This window comes from Balaenoptera borealis (genome assembly GCF_965194805.1).
Source record: "Balaenoptera borealis genome assembly, chromosome: 3".
In the NCBI taxonomy this organism is placed as follows: Eukaryota; Metazoa; Chordata; class Mammalia; order Artiodactyla; family Balaenopteridae; genus Balaenoptera; species Balaenoptera borealis.
This window is the reverse complement of record NC_138866.1, coordinates 112,493,388-112,511,407: the sequence shown is the minus strand read 5'-3', so window position 1 is coordinate 112,511,407 and position 18,020 is coordinate 112,493,388. Positions and strand designations below refer to the sequence as shown.

At 39.7% G+C, this 18,020-nt stretch overlaps 1 protein-coding gene and 1 pseudogene across 7 annotated transcripts in view; both read right to left on the bottom strand.

The window, feature by feature from the left end:
- TRIP4 (thyroid hormone receptor interactor 4) overlaps window positions 1-18,020 on the bottom strand; it is a 68,537-nt gene that overhangs the window by 31,264 nt on the left and 19,253 nt on the right. For 5 of the 6 annotated variants that reach the window (XR_014242122.1, XM_082383332.1, XM_082383331.1 and 2 more), the window contains exons 7-11: window positions 16,975-17,190; window positions 13,060-13,186; window positions 4,979-5,166; window positions 1,652-1,776; window positions 10-101 (exon numbers count right to left, since the gene is read on the bottom strand). Coding sequence is in view for 5 of the 6 variants with exons in the window: in XM_082383332.1 (XP_082239458.1) it covers window positions 10-101; window positions 1,652-1,776; window positions 4,979-5,166; window positions 13,060-13,186; window positions 16,975-17,190 (748 nt within the window). In the remaining variant the exon portion in view is untranslated. Of the gene's footprint in view, window positions 1-9; window positions 102-123; window positions 438-1,651; window positions 1,777-4,978; window positions 5,167-13,059; window positions 13,187-16,974; window positions 17,191-18,020 lie in introns of those variants that run through there. The other variant, XM_082383334.1, reaches the window with a different exon arrangement.
- Window positions 9,851-11,852, bottom strand: LOC309624776 (eukaryotic translation initiation factor 4B pseudogene; annotated as a pseudogene). The gene has a single exon. The product of its transcript is annotated as a eukaryotic translation initiation factor 4B pseudogene (transcript).

Genomic DNA, 18,020 nt, shown 5'->3' with positions numbered 1-18,020 from the left:
TTTACTCACCTGATTCTTAAATTGCTTCTGGGACAAGCAGTCAGTTAGGTCCACACAGCCCAGAAGACAACCTGATGGATAGTCATTGGGAAATTCCACATCTAAATCGAGAATAACAGAAGGATTACATAAATTTCTTCTTTGTGACCCTGGAACTCACAAATCTGTCTTCAATTCTGAACAAATCGCTTTCTCTATTATCTATTTACGGACATAAGGAAAACAATGAGGCTTTTTACTTGGCACAACTGTTTGTATTTTAGCAAAACATTTAGTGAGTAGCTGGCTTAGTCCACTATCCACATCCTAAACTATAGGAAAAGAAGCCTCATACCATTGAAGTTCAAGGACCCCACAACTTCACTCGAAACAAATCAATTCCACTATACCCAACTGGATCAGACTAGAGTTTGGTGGTGACGGGTTCTGGAAACAAGCTTGAGGTGTCAAGAGAAAAACATAAAAATGCAGTTAAGAAACATAAGAATGTCAAAACATGAATTTTAAAGAACCCAGGGACTTCCCTGGCGGTCCAGTGGTTAAGACTCTGCACTTCCACTGCAGAGGGCGTGGGTTCGATTCCTGGTCAGGGAACTAAGATCCTGAATGCTGCAGGTGCACACCCCCCCAAATAATAATAATAATAAAAATAAAAATAGAGGCTTCCCTGGTGGCACAGTGGTTGGGAGTCTGCCTGCCAGTGCAGGGGACACGGGTTCGAGCCCTGCTCTGGGAGGATCCCACATGCCGCGGAGCAACTGGGTCCGTGGGCCACAATTGCTGAGCCTGCGCGTCTGGAGCCTGTGCTCCGCAACAAGAGAGGCCACGATATTGAGAGGCCCGCGCACCGCAATGACGAGTGGCCCCCGCTTGCCGCAACTGGAGAAAGCCCTCGCACAGAAACGGGGACCCAACACAGCCAAAAATAAATAAATAAATAAATTTTTAAAAATAAAAATAAATAAATAAATAAATAAATAAATAAATAAATAAATAAATAAATAAAAGAACCCAGTCATACCAGTCAAAACAGAAACGCATTTTTAAGGAAACATACACTTTTGATTCCTAAAGCTTGGTTTCTTAACTTTTAAAGGTGGTTCTGTAATTATCCTCTCACTTTACCTTCAAAATTACTGTATGGGCTGAATAAGAGGAAGGAAGCCAAGACATCCAAGGGTCAGAAGTGTTTTTTAGGATCCAAACTGAGTGTTTGGGGTGACTGTCAAAACTCACTGCTTAAGTCAACCAACTTTGATCTGTCCAAATCTGATAGCAGATGTCTATTTGAGTCACTTCCAATAATAAAAAGTCTTATTTGTGGTTGTTCTTCCCAATCTAAAGATCCCAGAATTTATAGTAGTTATTTTACTCTCATAATAAAAAAAAATGTAGAAAATTAAGACTAGTTGGTTGATTTCTGGTGTTGGGAACGGATATTTTTATTTGTACTGTTTGGTGAATTAATGTTTTGAACAGCTGTCCATGATTTGCTACTAAACAAACAAACAAACAAACACAAAGTTTAAAGTCCCTTTCAGCCAAAAAAACCCACAAGAAAGCCACAGGAAGAAGGAGGTGAAAGAAGATGAACATCAATGACTTCTCTCCACAAAGTAAGACTGAAATTAGAAGAATATATGGCCGTTACCTTTCCCACGAAGGAGAAGATATGTAGTCTGGAGTTCTGAAACTTCTTGAGGAGAGGGTCTTTTGGCTGTGGCTGCTATCCAAAGTCGTCCTCTATGTGGGGTGTACCAGCTTCTGCCCTCCACCCTTAAACAAATACAAATTTAGTAGAAAGAACCTAAATTTTAGTGTCTTGGAAGATCTCATAACGTACAGCAAATTATCCAGTTGAACCAAGAGATCTATAGATGATACCTCACCAAGAAGGGTATTTTTTGTAAAAAACATTTTTCCTACAATACCTTTCACTTGAGTATAAACCCTGTTCTCTACTTTTCCCTATCATCAGAACAAAGGCAATTCACCTCTCTCAGTTCCTATTTTTTACTTGATCTCTGTAACTCAGAAATGAAGCTTTCACTAGCCTTGGGACTTCTAGAATCCAAATCTTCTATTTTCAAGGCATCCAAGCTGTCCCACAAAAATGAAAATCCTTGCCTTTGAGTCATGAAAGATTTTGTTCATTGTTCTCCAACCTGACAGAAAAATCCTCACCCACACATAACTCCCCAAGAATAGTACTTTCATAATTACCACTTAATAGAATTTAAGTAAATAAAAATGCTTATCATCTTTACTCTAAATTGCAACCACATTCATTTATATTTTCTAAGTATTTTATAAAGGGTTATGTTTTTTGCAGATAATTAAACAATCCGTTAGCTGGTTTGAAAGAATCTTTAAGTAGAATAACAAAATGCAATCAAGAGAATGTATTACTGCCTACTTTCCAAGGATTACAAAAAGATGTTTCTCCTTTAGTTCCCACAAAATGAAATAAAGTAGCTTGATGATATAACCCTATTATACTTGCCTTATAAGGGGAAACGGAATTTCTCATACCCTTAGTTTTCCAATATAGATGAACTGGAAGAGTACCAGGCACACAGTGGGTACTCAATAAATGAGGAATGAATCAATATATTTCTCCCTCTACACCAAATGATCCACAGGGTTACTGGGAGAACGTTCTCACAAATATGGCAGAACCACCCACTTTCTTTCTGTGGGATTAGAGATTGTGGGCTGGGTGCTGTTCAGCCTGTTCTTTTCAGTGAGAAAATCTGGATAACACAGATCCAAAACAGGACGAGAGAAAGGTAAACATTCTGAGTCCCTCTGCAGAAAGCAAGCTGTTTAGTTTTCTACTTAGGAAAAGGAAGACACCTCAACTGCAGAGAACTGAATGAGAGGAAGAGACATCTGAGGGCCCAGGTGCCCTGGAGCAGAAGCAGATTCACATGCACTTGTTGTAATGCCACTACGTACCTGGATTATGAAACACTTAGGAGCCACAGAAAGAAAGCCTGACCTTGAAGAGGGGAGAAAAATGGTAATACACCTTCACGAAGGAGGCAAATCTCAACTAACCATGGAAACCACCAAAGTAGAAATGATTGTTCCTAAATTCTGATAATAAATTTTCTTTCAGGAAATAGAGAAATGACTGAGGCTTACAAAGTAAGAGTGGAAAAAGCACTCTGAAAACCTGAACTCTAGTTCCATCTCTGCCATTAACTAGCTTTGTAATTCATAGCAAGCTCCTTTACCTTTGCCGGCTTAGGTGTTCAAGACTGTAATAATACTCGTCTGATCTACTTCAATACAGCTACTGCTTTGAAAACTGTAAAATTCTATTTAAATATAAATACATAAGGCATTATTATTGTTATGAGTTAGGACCCTCCCAGGGATATAAAATTCTAAGAGATAAAATAAGAAGGAAAAAAGAGGTATCTGCATCCCCACATTCGTTGCAGCATTATTTACAATAGCCAAAACATGGAGACCATGTAAATGTCCATCGATGAATGGATGGATAAAGAAAATGGATGAAGATTATTCAGCCATAAAAGACAATGAAATCTTGCCATTTGCAGCAATATGGATCAACCTTGAAGTATTATGCTAAGTGAAATGAGTCAGAGAAAGATAAATACTTTATGATCTTACAGGTGGAATCTGAAAAAAACAAACTCATAAATATGGAGAACAGACTGGATGAAGGTAGTCAAAAGGTACAAACTTCTAATTATAAGATAAATAAATCCTGGGGATGTAATGTACAGCACGGTGAGTACAGTTAACGATAACGTATTGTATAGTTGTAAGTTGCTAAGAGAACAGATCTTAAAAGTTCTCATCACAAGAAACAAAAAATTTGTAACTATGCAAGGTGATGGATGTTAACCAAATTTATTGTGGTGATCATTTTGCAATATATACATATATATGTAATCATTATGTTGTACACCCCGACGATGTTATATATCAATTATATCTCAATAAAACTGAGAAAACAAGGGAAAACGAACATGTAATAATAAGTGAAAGAAGAAAAACATAAACGTAAATAATATATATTATGACCTCATTATGTAACAATTTGCACAGGAAAAAGAATATAAATAAATACTCCAAAATGCTAATGGTAGCTGTTTCTAGGTGGTGGAATTATAGATGATCTTTCTTTTTCTAGCTGCTTTTCTGTATTTATCAATTTTCTGTTTACATTTATAAAAGGAAAGAACTATTTTTTACTAGTTGAATTGAGAAGAAACATATGAAACCATGGAATGGTAAGCTATTACCATCACTAACATGTATAACGACTTAACTTTATAATACCTCTACTTATCCCTCACTACTTCCCCCACTTTTTGTAGAAAAGGAATTTGTGGTAAAATAGCTTCTCAATATGGTTACTCAGATTAAAAGATAGATGTATAGACAGAAAAACAAAATCACAGTTAGGCTGGTATCTTTAAAAAACTAATAAATAGGCATAAAAACTTTGTATTTCCAATAGGATCAAACCATTAAGGTTGCTGAGTGATATATTATTGTACAAAGGCAAAGCCAAGAGAAGTTTTCTCAATAGACTTCCTTCCAAAGATGAAAAAACTTATGTTCTATTCTTTATTATGACTAGGACCCTTAGTCCTTCTAACCTCAGTTTTTTTAAGCTATTCAGTAAAGAACAAGTCCATAACATGAATACATTGCTTAAAGTTCTATGTGCTGAAGAGTATTATAAATCATCGCTAGATTGGGAAGATGAATTCCAGTCCATAATTCTATATCAAGTTTATATAAAATCTTCCAAGATTCATTTCTGTCCTTACCTCTTTTTTTTTTTTTTAATTTAATTTTTTATTTTTTGGCTGCACCGCATGGCATGTGGGATCTTAGTTCCCTGGTCAGGGATCGAACCCATGCCCCCTGCAACAGAAGTGTGGAGTCTTAACCACTGGACCGCCAGGGAAGTCCCCCTCATTTCTGCCCTTACCTTTTAATCCCTCTGACAAGCAGAGAAGCCCAAGGCTGATGCATAGAGAGGCACCAGCCACCATCAAAGCCTTCCTGAAATTCTTGGTCCTGGATTCGAAACTGATGCCGACATGAGCTGAACTCTAGTCCTGATCCTGCTGAATGGAAAGCCTTCTTCTGTGAGGCTGCACCCGTCTGATCTATCCACTATACAGGAAAGAAACCAAACATATAATTTTGTCTGACAAGGGAAAAATCTGGGGTAGGTATACAAAATGAGATGAATTCTAACATTAATGAATCGTACTGGAAACATTCTCTTAGAAAAACGTATCCCATCTTTGTCTGAAACAGGGTCAAAAAAGGTACAGAAGGTATAAATTCAGTAGGAGTTCCAGGTATGATAACATGGTCCCATCTTAAAGGATAGTTAGATAATGTTGAATTCTCCACACACAGCTTCCTAATTCCAGCAACAGTACAACCATCAGACCAAATAATTGGCCTGTAATTATTTCCACTTTAAAATGATTAATGATCCGTATTGGACAATTTCCCAATATAATTCTATCAGCCAAATGAAGGTTCAACATTTTGGTCCATACATTCTTCATGTGCTTAAGGGACAGGGTCACATGCTGTTACAATGATAAAGCCAAACAGATGCTTTCGGGGGGCAGCAGTTCTGACTATTGGATGCATGAAGTATTCTCTTATCCTGAAATGAACAACTTGTCCCCCAAAAGACAGGATGAAGCACTACTGAAACAAGGCTCCCATCATGTGAAGAGAACACAAAATTACAGGGTACAGATAATTACAGGAGACTAAAGAGTCTTGGCAGTAGTTCAGTCAGAGAATGACAAAGGGTAACATTTCTTCCAGAGCAAGAAGACTGAGTGCTCTGAAATTTATTTTTAAAAAAAAGGCTCTATTAGGATGATGAGGTTTAGAGTTAGTTGTGTTAACTTTTTGATGTTTTATTTAATAATTTATAGGGAAAACAAAAATACTAGAATGGTAGTCTAGAGACTCTAAGCAATCATTTAACCCCTAAAGGTTTCAGTTTTCTCAAATGTAAAATGATGGAGTTGGACTAAATGAATCTCTAAGAATCTTTCTGCAATAAAATTTTATGACTGTAATCATTGTGTCATAGCTTAAAAAAAACACACAAACATTTACTATTTAACTCAGTATATGTGAAAACCATATAAAGTCGGGAGACATATAAAATATAAAAAAGATATGGTTCTTGCTTTCAAGGAACTTACAATCCTACGAGAAGACAGACACATAAATAACTATCCAAAACATAAAGCAGATTTGAGTAAATACTACCCAAGGATTTAAGTCCTTAAGCGGGAACACAGAGGCAGAACTGATCCATTACAGGGGAAATAGGTGATTTCATAAAACTGTTGGTGTATGAACAATCCCGAGGCCCAAATTGTCTGTTCTATCTCTATTACAGTTCTTGTTTATACTACCTGTTTTTCTACTCCACAGCTACTTTCCTAACTTAATCTTACTGTCTTTCAATAACACTATTTTAGAGCCTGCTAACTAGTCTCATCTCCATTTTTAGCCTCTAAGTAACTCTCTACCGCCTTACTAACTGCAACACTAAATTGGGCCCTCATCATCTTCCCACTGTGCTACCGCAATAACCTGTTTTTTGGTAGCGTGGCATGTGCGATCTTAGTTCCCCGACCAGGGATCAAACCTGCGCCCACTGCACTGGAAGCGTGGATTCTTAACCACTGGACCACCAGGGAAGTTCCTACTGCAATAATCTTTCTAGCAATTTCCCTGCTTCTGTCTTAGTCTTCCCTCTAATCCATTCTCTACATAGGCATGGAAGTCATGCCAACTGTCTGCTAAGGTTCTTCAAGGACTCTTCCTTGCCTACTGTAGAATAAAACTAAACTCCTTAGCATGAGACGTAAGGACTTTCATGGTAAGGTGTCACTTGCTATACTGGGTTGAGTAGCATCCGTCCCAAATTTTTGTCCTCCCAGAACCTGTGAAATTGACCTTATTTGGAAACAGATATAATCAAGGTAAGATAAAGTCATACTGGATTAGGGTGGACCCCAATCCAGTGACTGATATCCATATAAAAGGAGAAAACACACAGAGACAAAGACATGCAGGGAAAAAGTCCATGTAAAGACAAAGGCAGAGTAAAGTGACGCAGCTATAAACCAAGGGATGCCTGGGGCCACCAGAACCTCAAAGAGGCAAGGAAGCGTTCTCCCATAGACATTTGGAGGGAGCATGGCCCTGCCAACACCTTGATTTCAGTGTTGAGAACTGTGAGAGAATAAATTTGTTGTCTTAAGCCAACCAGCTGTGGTATTTTGTTATGGCTGCCCTAGGAAACTAATACACTTACTAGCGCAGTTTAATTTCTAACAGTACTTAATTACTTGTGGTTCTCCCAACCTACAATGCTCTCAAGCTGCTGAGCCTTTCTACATGTTATACCACCTACCTAGAATTCCCTCCCCAAATTTGTCTGCTTGGAAATTCCTATTCATCCCTTAAGTCTCCTCTCAAAAACCATTTCTTCTGTGACTCCTCTGTGAGTTTATAATCTCTCTCCTAAACTCCTGCTGTATCCATGACATGTGTCTATCATAGCAATTATCTTAAGGAACTGAAATTCTTTGTATTCAAACACATCTTCCCACTAAATTTGAAGTCCTTAAAAACTTCAAGGGCTCTTACCTTTTAATTTCCCAGCACCTAGCAAAGAACCTGGCATGTATACAGTGTTGAATGAGTATCTCCAGTTAAACTCTTTAAAGCACTGCTCTGATTGCATCTCTCTGCTCAAGAACATTCTATGATTCACATTTATTTACAAAATAAAAATGTGAAAACTTCCTAGCTAAACACTTAACTCTTTAGTGATCTGACTCCACCTACCTAACTACTCCATTCCTCATGATAATCCCTTTTAAAAATATTTATTTATTTAATTAATTTATTTTGAACTTTAAAGATCAGATTTGTTTGGAGAAAACAAAAAAACCCACAACCTAAAGGATGGGATTTTACATCTCAAGACCTCTCCCAGGTATGAAGTCTATAGATTACAAATCATTTTCGTAGAAGATATTTTTGTACAAATTTTACATGTATTGAGGAGCGGGTCATAAATCCCTGTTTGTTTTAACAGGGTGGCAGGGTAGAGGAATGGGGGAAAAAACAGCTTTTTTGGACACATCTATTTGGAAGGAGCAGACATGAAGAGAGCAAACCCTACTTTTTCATCACCTATAGCAAATGGTTTTTAAAAAATACCCTCTCAACCTTGGGTATCTCTAAAAGCCACTTCCTAGCTACTAGGCACTCCAAGCCAATTATTTAAAGTTACTTCACTTGGTATGTCTTTTATGTCCACTGGGTAAATGATTATTATGCTCACTGCTGCAGCACTCATAAACCAACACCCCCTGCATGGCTGGACGGTCTAACCTAGGACTGATGCGAGAAGAGACCAAGATGTCTTTTCTCTGCAGGTACCAATATTGCCCGTAAGGACACCATCTGTTGAGCTGACAGTACCAAGGTGCACATAAAAGCAGGCAAGTAAAGATACTGTGTTGCAAGAGAAGCCAGGACCTTGTGAAATTGTTCTTCTCCATTATCATTTATTCTCTCAAGGGATGCTAAAAAAAAACAGAACCAAAAACACCACACATTGGTCTAGGCCACATTATAAATCCAAACATTGGTGTGGGATTTCACTTGGAGATAAGGAAACTTTTGTTTTTTAAAAAGCCCCCCATACCCCAATCAAGGTTGTAAGAAAGGTTCCCAATTTAACCAACCTCGCTCACCACCTAAGACTGGTAATACTAAAGTTTTCTGAGGTGTAAAAGGGGTCAAAGCAGCAGGAGCATGAATGGCTGGAGGGAAGGAGTGAGTGCCAAAACATGAAGGAGCCAAGATTTGCTTGAGAAAAAGCAATGATGATTCCTCATTGAACAGCTCCCAGGGGCTCTAGAGAATGCTTAAGAGGTCAAGTATGTGACTTAAGTAGAAGCTGCCTGTGGGAAGGTAACAGGAAAGAGTAGCATGAGGAACATAAGACGATGACAAGAGTCTAAATTTTTAAAGCTTCAAGATTTCAACAGAATATGGATATATTTGAACTTTCAGAAGGGATAGTATTTAAGAAAGGGTGAAACCAGGACACATAAAAGACCTGGGGATTCCCACAACCCCTAAGTGCTTCCTGCTCCAGGAGGTAAACGATTATGTGTTCACTGGAGGTCATACCATTTTCCCTATTACTGGTGCAAAATAATTCATCAAATCCCCAAGCTACTTTTCAAACCACGATTTCCCCATTCATTTAGGTCACCAAACAGTCCTATTCTTCAGTGGTCTGTAGACTCACTCCCACCTACCCCCCTGGGGGGTACAAATGAAGGAACTCCCCCATAGGCTGGCCCCAGTAACTCAGAATTAAATGAGAGGAGGGGCTGGCAGCCTTCTGGAGACTAAAACAACATCAGAGACTAAACCTACCTTGCCGAGGATGGAGAATTTATTCAGATAATGTTTGAGAATTCATGTACGCCACACTGGATAATAAGAATTAGAGGTAGAAACCTCACACTCTTCCTTATACCTGCCTGCTGCCCAACCAGATTCCAGACACTGCATCACTATCACTGCCATTTTGCTAAACGGAGGCCCCTAGCCACTAGTCACACAGGCAACTGCACGTGTCATAAAAACGCACCACAACTTTAAACGCACAGCATTAAAAGCTGTACGTCTCTCTGGCTACATTGGTGATTCTCCAGTTAGTTCAATACTTTAAAGGCTGCAGCAGCATGCAAAAGAATTTCATTTTGTTTCTTTTTAAAAAAAAAAAAAAAGTTAAGAAAGGTCTCCAGGAGACGATGAGTTTTATTTTGTCTTGTCTGGATGGAGGTTTGATTTGCTCTCGAATGCTCCAGGGTGGTGAGAGACTAGGAGAAAGCACAGAATGCAGAGGTCTATTTGGTGTAATCTTCTCCCTCATTTTCATCTTCACCATCAATGGCAAGAGCAGCATACCTGCTTGCAGAACTGAACTTATAGGCTGGATTTTCTTCAGCTTTCTTTGGCTCAAGCGCAGATCTGGAGTCTTGATCCTTTTTGCCATCTTTCCTATCTGACTCCTTCCAGTGGTCTTTGTTCCCTCCATCTCCTGGACCACGGCTGGAATTTCCACTTTGGCCTTTTGGGGCACTCACCCCATCTACTTTATTTTCATCTTTCCTTACTGGTCCTTCCTCAGATGGTTGAGCTGGAACTACTTTCCCTCCACCACTTGTAGGGGACTGCTGCTCTGTGTCTGAGCTCTGAGATCGAGTAGGAGGGTTAGAACTTTGCTTCACCCAAGCATTCTCCTTTGGTGGAGGGGCTGGCATTACCTTTAGAGGCTGTTCAGATTTGGGAGGCCTAGAAGTTGGAGACTGACAGTCTTCCTCTTTATTGGGTGTTTCATTTTCTAGAGACTTCTCAGTCTCCTTCATGCATTTCTGCCAGATGTGGCTGAGGTCCCCGTCTGTGATGACTCACTTCCTGTCCTCGACCGTTCCCGTTCCTGAGTTTCTTCACTTCGCCAGCTTGGGTGTCTCTCCCGAGGCTGTCGTTCTAGTTTTGGCTCATCCAGCTGATGCTGCGGTTTCTCCTGTTCCTTCTGTAGCCGCTCTTCCACTTCTCGTTTTCTAGCAGCTGTGTCAACAGGCTTTGCACCTCCAAAGATAGAGGCTGCTCGACTGGACTGGGATGTGCTAGCAGCGGAATCATTTTCCTTAGGAGTACTCCGAGGCTTTAGGTTCAGTTTGGGTCTTTGCGGGGGAGCTCTATCATCACGCCTATAATCATCCCGAGAGTAATCATCTCTGGAGCTCCATGACCAGTCATCTCATCTGTCATATCTGTCTTCACAGCAGTCCCCGCCGCCTCTGTAGTTGTCATCCCTAAGGTACCCACTACCAAATGCTCTTCTGCCACTGCCTATCCTGGAATCGTAGCCTCTATCATAGTCTCTGCTGCCTTGGTCATCACAGCGATCTCGGCCCCCGTATCGATCCATGTCCCGGCGTGGGCCATCACGATAACTGTCCCGATACCCATCACGATATCGGTCTGAATCATAACGATCTCGATACTTGTCTCCAAAGCTATCATCACCTCTTCTAGGTGGGTAGTCATCAAAGCTGTAGCAGGACGGGCCCTCCAGTCTGTATCTGTTCTGTCAGAATCCGGATTTCTATCTCAGCCAAAAGAACGATCATCCCTGTCTTTATCCTGTGCTTGATCAGCAACGTCCACTCGAATTCTCCTGTTACCTAGAGACTCTTCGTTGAGGCTCAGGGCACTGAGCAAGGAATCCAGGTCCTCAAACTCAGCATAACCAAAACCTTTCAACCTCTCAGGATTGCTGGGTTCACGTGGTAAACGCACTGCACTGATATTTAATCCTCTAAAGAATTTCTTAATGGAGTCTTCTGTCACATCGTAGGGCAGGTTCCCTAGAAAAGCAGTGTAGGGTGGTGATTTGGGAAGACGGCTCCGGTCGATATTGGGTTCTCGAGCAGCCCGTGGAGCAGTGGGCAGGATGGAACGGTCAATTGGAGGTGCCCTATACACGTCATCATCATTACTATGCCAAGTGGTTGAAACATCTCCTTCTAGGTCATCTGTTTCATAAGCCCAGCTGACTGGTTTGGGGACATAGGTGCTTCCTCCACCAGTCCCTCTATCCTCAGCCAGGAAGTCTGTTACAGAGACAGTCTTCCCCTTCTTATTCTTCTTTTTTGCTGAGGCCGCCATGTTTGGAGAGGGAGAGAGAATGCAAAGGTTATTTATTTATTTGGTTGCTCCGGGACTCAGTTGCAGCAGGCGGGCTCTTCAGTTGTAGCTCGAGGGCTCCTTAGTTGCAGCTCGCTGGCTCCTTAGTTGCGGCACGTTGTCTCCTTAGTTGTGGCATGCACACTCTTAGTTGCAGCATCCATGTGGGATCTAGTTCCCTGAGTAGGGATTGAACCTGGGCCCCCTGCATTGGGAGTGTGGAGTCTTAACCACTGCGCCTCCAGGGAAATCGCGATAATCCTTTTTATGAGTACTATCTTGGTAGTCTAAATTCACTATTCCCTGTGTAGTTGATCCTTGAACAACACGGGTTTGAACTGTGTGGGTCCACTTATAGGTGGATTTTTTTCAATAGTAAATACTACAGAACTACATGATCTGCAGTTGGTTGAATCTGTAGATGTGGAACCTACTGTGGATGTGGAACTGCTTTACAGAGGGCCAGCTATAATTAATACACAGATTTTCGACTATGCAGAGGGCCAGTGCTCCCAACCCTCCCTTGCACTGTTTAACTGCATATATGTATATACGTGTTTGTGTGTGTGTGTATCCCATGCCTTATTCCTATAGCTAATTCTGATTGGAATTTTTTTCCCCACCATCCCCAAACACCATTTTCTTGGATATCTACTTTTAAGGAATGCCAGCTTCCCTATAAAAAGCCTCTTTTATTCCTCTCAACTGTCTTTCCCTCCTTTGGGTTTCCACTGTACTTTATTTATATTTCTATTAATATTAGAGCTGCCTATGTAATCTTTTCCTCTACTAGTCTATGTGTTCTTTGAGGATAGAAGCAGTGTCTGGTTGATCACTTACTTCTGTGATTATACATATTAGATGCTCAATGTACTTGATGGAAAAATGAATGACAACAATGAGTAAGTGAATTAATGTATTAATTTAAAACACCACACTATGGGACTACCCACATTCTATAAAAGACAGAGAAAGAACACTAACAAGAGGACCATGGGATTATTGTTTAAAATCTCTATAGTACTTAACAAAACCTTCTCTTGGGAAATACTCAAATGATAACTTGTCACAAGTGCTGCAAAAAAACTGGAAAAATTGGGTCAGAGTATAAGCTGGGTAGGAGTACTGAGAGAGCAGACTGGTATCTACAGCCTATGAAACAGGCACATTTGAAAGGAGAAATATCTGGGCCCAAACTTTTCTCATCATCAGTTAGAGCAAAGGTCCACTAACCTGGGGAGGGGACTGGTACAGGTTGGGATTCACCAGAAGTCCTAAACGCTCTTCAGAAGATCTATCCAATTTTGTCGGTGGTTGGTTCAAGGTTCCATTGGCAATGGCATGTATTGCCTCATCTAGTCTGTGATAACAAACAAAAGGATGCAATAATTGGTAATGTCCTATGCTCAGAATATCTTTACTTAGCACACACATAAAACTCTTCAACAGTAATAAAACTTGACACTCAAAGAGGGGTCCATGGATGACCTTCCCTGCTCCCTCTACCAACTTCCCCTTCTCTTCACTCCAAGAACCCTAAGGAGTAGGAGTTGGTAAATGTTCCAGAACACTAAGAAAATAGGTATGGCACAAGACACTCATTCATCTCTTTAACAATATTATTAGAAATGCCAAGATTAGAAAAGGTGCCTAGAAACAGTCTGACCCACAGAAGAGTATTCTATGGCAGCCTATTTCTCAACACCTTCAATTATTCTTCTGCCCACTCAGCAGTCCCTCTCCATTCTTCCATGCTGATCTGAAGTCTATCCTTGCTTCATGGCCCAAAACTTCTAAGGAGGCCCTCTACCAGCCCAGTACAAAAGTACTTATTCCTTTCTCTGAAGTCCTGTAGCACTTACTATTTAAACAGTCATCAAATATACCCAATGTTATCCAGTGTCTATGGTGTTTGCTATGGATATTTGGCTCTCAACCTATAAAAGAATGTGATGATTTCATTTAAAGATTATGGAACTAACCCTACTGGTTAGTAAGAGATCATAGGTCTTGCAGGAACCGTATCTTATTCTGCTCTACAGCTCTTCATTACTTGCTGCTGTACTCCATGTCCCTGACAGATGCTTGACAAATGTTTGTGGATGATGATTCTAAAGCACGATATAATGAAAAACTTCTACTAGTAGGAAAGGCTGAACCTGACCTTGAATACAATTAAAGAGATATTTGTTAGGAACCTCTTATACACAAGGCAACTTAAAAGGGGAGGAGGACAGGGCTCCTGCCTTCAGGAAGCTTTAAATCTAAGTGGCAGGTTTAAGACACCTTTAAAGATGATAAACAAAACAAGGAAGGATGTAATTATTACTGTAAAATAGATACAATCCATTTGGTGGTTATTATCCCATCATCCCATGTGTTGTACCAAGTACGTTCAAAGGGGAGGTAGATATTTGAAAGGCAAAGATGGGAGGACGGATATCCAAAGCAAGGAAAAAGCAGAAACAAAGGCATGAACCAAAAAAAAAAAAAAAGTACAAGAACTGGAGGTAAGAGGCAAGTCTAAAATAGGATGGGGATAATGGAATCTAAAGGAAGGAAACAGATTTGAGACATAGTACACTGGTTAAGTATATCTAGAACTCTACAATCTATGAAAGAAATAATATAAATAGCGAATCAATACATTTTTAGAATGCTCAGACTAATTGGCACACAAGCAAAGCAAAAAAAAGTGAATAAAAATTATGATGAAATGCCATTTTTCATGTATCAGAATGGCAAATGTATTTTTTTAATTGTTGAGAAAGAGATGAAGAAACTAGCATCTTGGTACCTGGTGTCAAAAAGTCAAAAAATATGCACAATTTAAATTCTGAGATACTGTCCAATTTCACTTCTAAAAGGCTGTACCATTTTTTATTGAACATAAAAATGATTTATCTTACACATAAAAATGATTTTTCTTACACATAAAAATGATTTTTCTTACTATAAAAGCAATCCATGTTTATTACAGAAAAACTAGAAAATGCAAATTAATAGAAAGAAAATGAAAAATTCCTAAACCCATCACCCAGAAATAATTTTATTTTTTCTTTATATCTGTGTAGCATATATGTAATAGTTGAGAACAAATTAATTATTTTGAAGCTAGTGGTAGAATTTGTTTTAGGGATAGAATAACCTCTGATTAGGAAAATTCTGTGATGGATTTGCCACAAATGAAAGAGAAAGACCGAGGACTGGGCCGTGTAGAAAGCATTACTGTGTTCACCAATATCCAGTTTTGTGTGTGTATGTGTGTGTGTGTGTGTGTGAGTGTGTAAGAGAGAGAGAGACAGAGACAGAAAGACAGAGAGATATGTATGCCATTTCCAAAACATGGAGTGAGATCTCCACATACTTTCTTTTCAGTACTGTGCTAGAGCCAATATGTGTATCTTTTCTCAACTCTGTTCGGTGACTTCATGTTGGTAACTTGAAATTGGCCATGATGTAAATTTTTTCAATAAACTTTATTTTTTAGAGCAGCTTTAGGTTACAGCAAATCTGAATGGAAGGTTCAGAGACTTCCCATTTACCTCCTGCCCTCACATATGCATAGCCTCCCCCATCATCAGCTATCCCTCACTAGAGAGGTACATTTGCTATAATTAATCAATCTACATTGACACATCATTATCACCAAAATCCATAGTTTCCATTTGGGTTCACTCTTGGTGTTGAGACTTAACATTTTAATATTCCCTTCCTTAATAAGAGGGCATATCCATTTTCCTACACTCACAGATTATGCAATATTATAAATTATAAATTTCAGACAATTTAATGATACATTATGTTTCAAAATGTGCATTTCCCTGGTAAATAGTTGAGCATTTTCAAATGTTTACTGGCTATTTGTATTTCCTCACCTGTAAATTGTCTGTTCTTAGCCTTTGCCCATTTTTCTACTGGATGTGTCTTTTTAACTTGCAGCTCTTTATATACTACGGATATTGCTCTTTTGAACTGTTAAAACCGTTTAAAATGTTTTCTCGCGGTCCTGTACTTCTTTATGTTATTTAAAATATCTTTGTCTTTTTGACTTCTGGGTTTTGTATCTTGCTTAGAAGGAGCTTTATCATACCAAGACATTAACTATATTCTCCTAAATTTCTACTATTCTATTTCTTTCTGATCCTTTTATTTCTTTTGCATTTAACTCTTACTTTTCTTCTTTTTTTTTTTTTTTTGGCCGCACCACTTGGCTTGCAGGATCTTACTTCCCCAACCAGGGATCGAACCCAGGCCCCCAGCAGTGGAAGCTTGGAGTCCTAACCACTAGACTGCCAGGAAATTCCCTTGCATTTAACATTTTTGTTTAATTAATTAATTAATTAATTTATTTATTTATTTATGGCTGTGTTGCGTCTTCGTTGCTGTGTGCGGGCTTTCTCTAGTTGCGGCGAGCAGGGGCTACTCCTCGTTGTGGTGTGCGGGTTTCTCATTGTGGTGGCTTCTCCTGTTGTGGAGCACGGGCTGTAGGCACATGGGCTTCAATAGTTGTGGCATGCTGGCTCAGTAGTTGTGGCTTGCAGGCTCTAGAGCGCAGGTTCAGTAGTTGTGGCGCACGGGTTTCGTTGCTCCGCGGCATGTGGGATCTTCCAGAACCAGAGATTGAACTCGTGTCCCCTGCATTGGCAGGTGGATTCTTAACCATTGCACCACCAGGGAAGTCCCTGCATTTAACTCTTTAGTCAAACTTATTCTCACAGTATGCTTTGAGGTAGAGATCTAATGTAGATTTTTTTCAAAGCTGATGGCCCATCATTTATTTAATCCTTCCCTTACTGTTTAGAAAAGTTTTACACAACTATAGACACACACCCGTACACACACAATGCAGATGCACAGGTCTCTTTCTGGATTCTGTTACGTTTCATTCATCTATTCCTGTGCCCAAACTGTACCTCTCTGTTTTAAAAACAGTTTTTTATAAAACTACAGCAGTTATCTAGTAGGACAAGTGGCCCTCACTGTTCAATTCCAAAATTTTCTTAGCTACTGTTCCATGTTTCTACTCCAAATGAATATGTTGCTCTAAAAATTAACAAAAATAACAGACTCATTAAAGGGGGGGGCAAATCCTTTACAGTTAAACTGCCCCCTTCTTTCAGACCCTTTCTGGTGTTGCCCACTTACTTGCTGTGATACTCAGCTAGAGGATTTTCATCTTCCATGATCTTCCTGCCTGCAAAGTCAATGGTGATCTTCTTCGAGAGCCGAGAGGCATGTCGAAATTCTCTCAGCTCCTCCTCTCGTTTCTGTAGGGCTTCCCGTTCAATTCTGGACAACCACTGGTTAGAATCACTGGCAAAGTAATCTGACTCATCATCAATGACTTGGGTCCTTCGAATGCTAAGGAAAAAAAAAAGAACACATGGCAATTAGGTCACCTGTTGACAAACAGGGACTTGATTACTTGGAAGCTGTTTCAAGTAGCTCACTCTTCTGCTGTCCTGAAGGTTATTATCTCAAATATAGATGCTCAAGAACGTTCCAAAACTAGGTCAAACTCTGCCTGATTTCCAGCTTCTGCACATACCTTATTCCCACTGCAGACTCAGCTCAGCTCTTAGAACGAATCTCACCCTCGGGGAGGAAAAGACACAGCACCATAATCTATTGTCCTCCTATTTTCTTACTAGTCCAGCCCTCACCTTCTTATAACTGGGCTTATGTCTGATTTTGCCGCATCTGAGTTCATGTCTTGGCAGCTTACTCAATATCCTAGTCCTTCTACAACTGGGACCTAGACTATTCCTGCTAGGCCCAATTGCTGCTATTTCCCTTAGAAACTTGAGTTCCATCCTGGACTCTCAGTCCTATAAGCTTATTCTTAGGATAACTTTATTACTCTACTACTACTATATGTCAGTTTTCACCACCTCCCCCATCCCCACCCCAACCCTATCCCCAGTCCCTCATTTAACATATTTACAAGGGCCAAGTTCCAAGATATGACAATCAGGCCTATTTCTAAGATCATACCAACAAAGAAATTAAGAACTAGAAGGAATCTTGATGATCCAACTCTCTCCTTCTACAGATAATAAACCTGGGCCTCAAAGAAGTTAAGTGACTACTCCAAAATCATAAATCACTCTCAACTGCATAATTAATAATCAGTAATGATATATTCAGGCATAGGGAAATACTGAAATCAGATTCAGATTTCATTTTTTCAG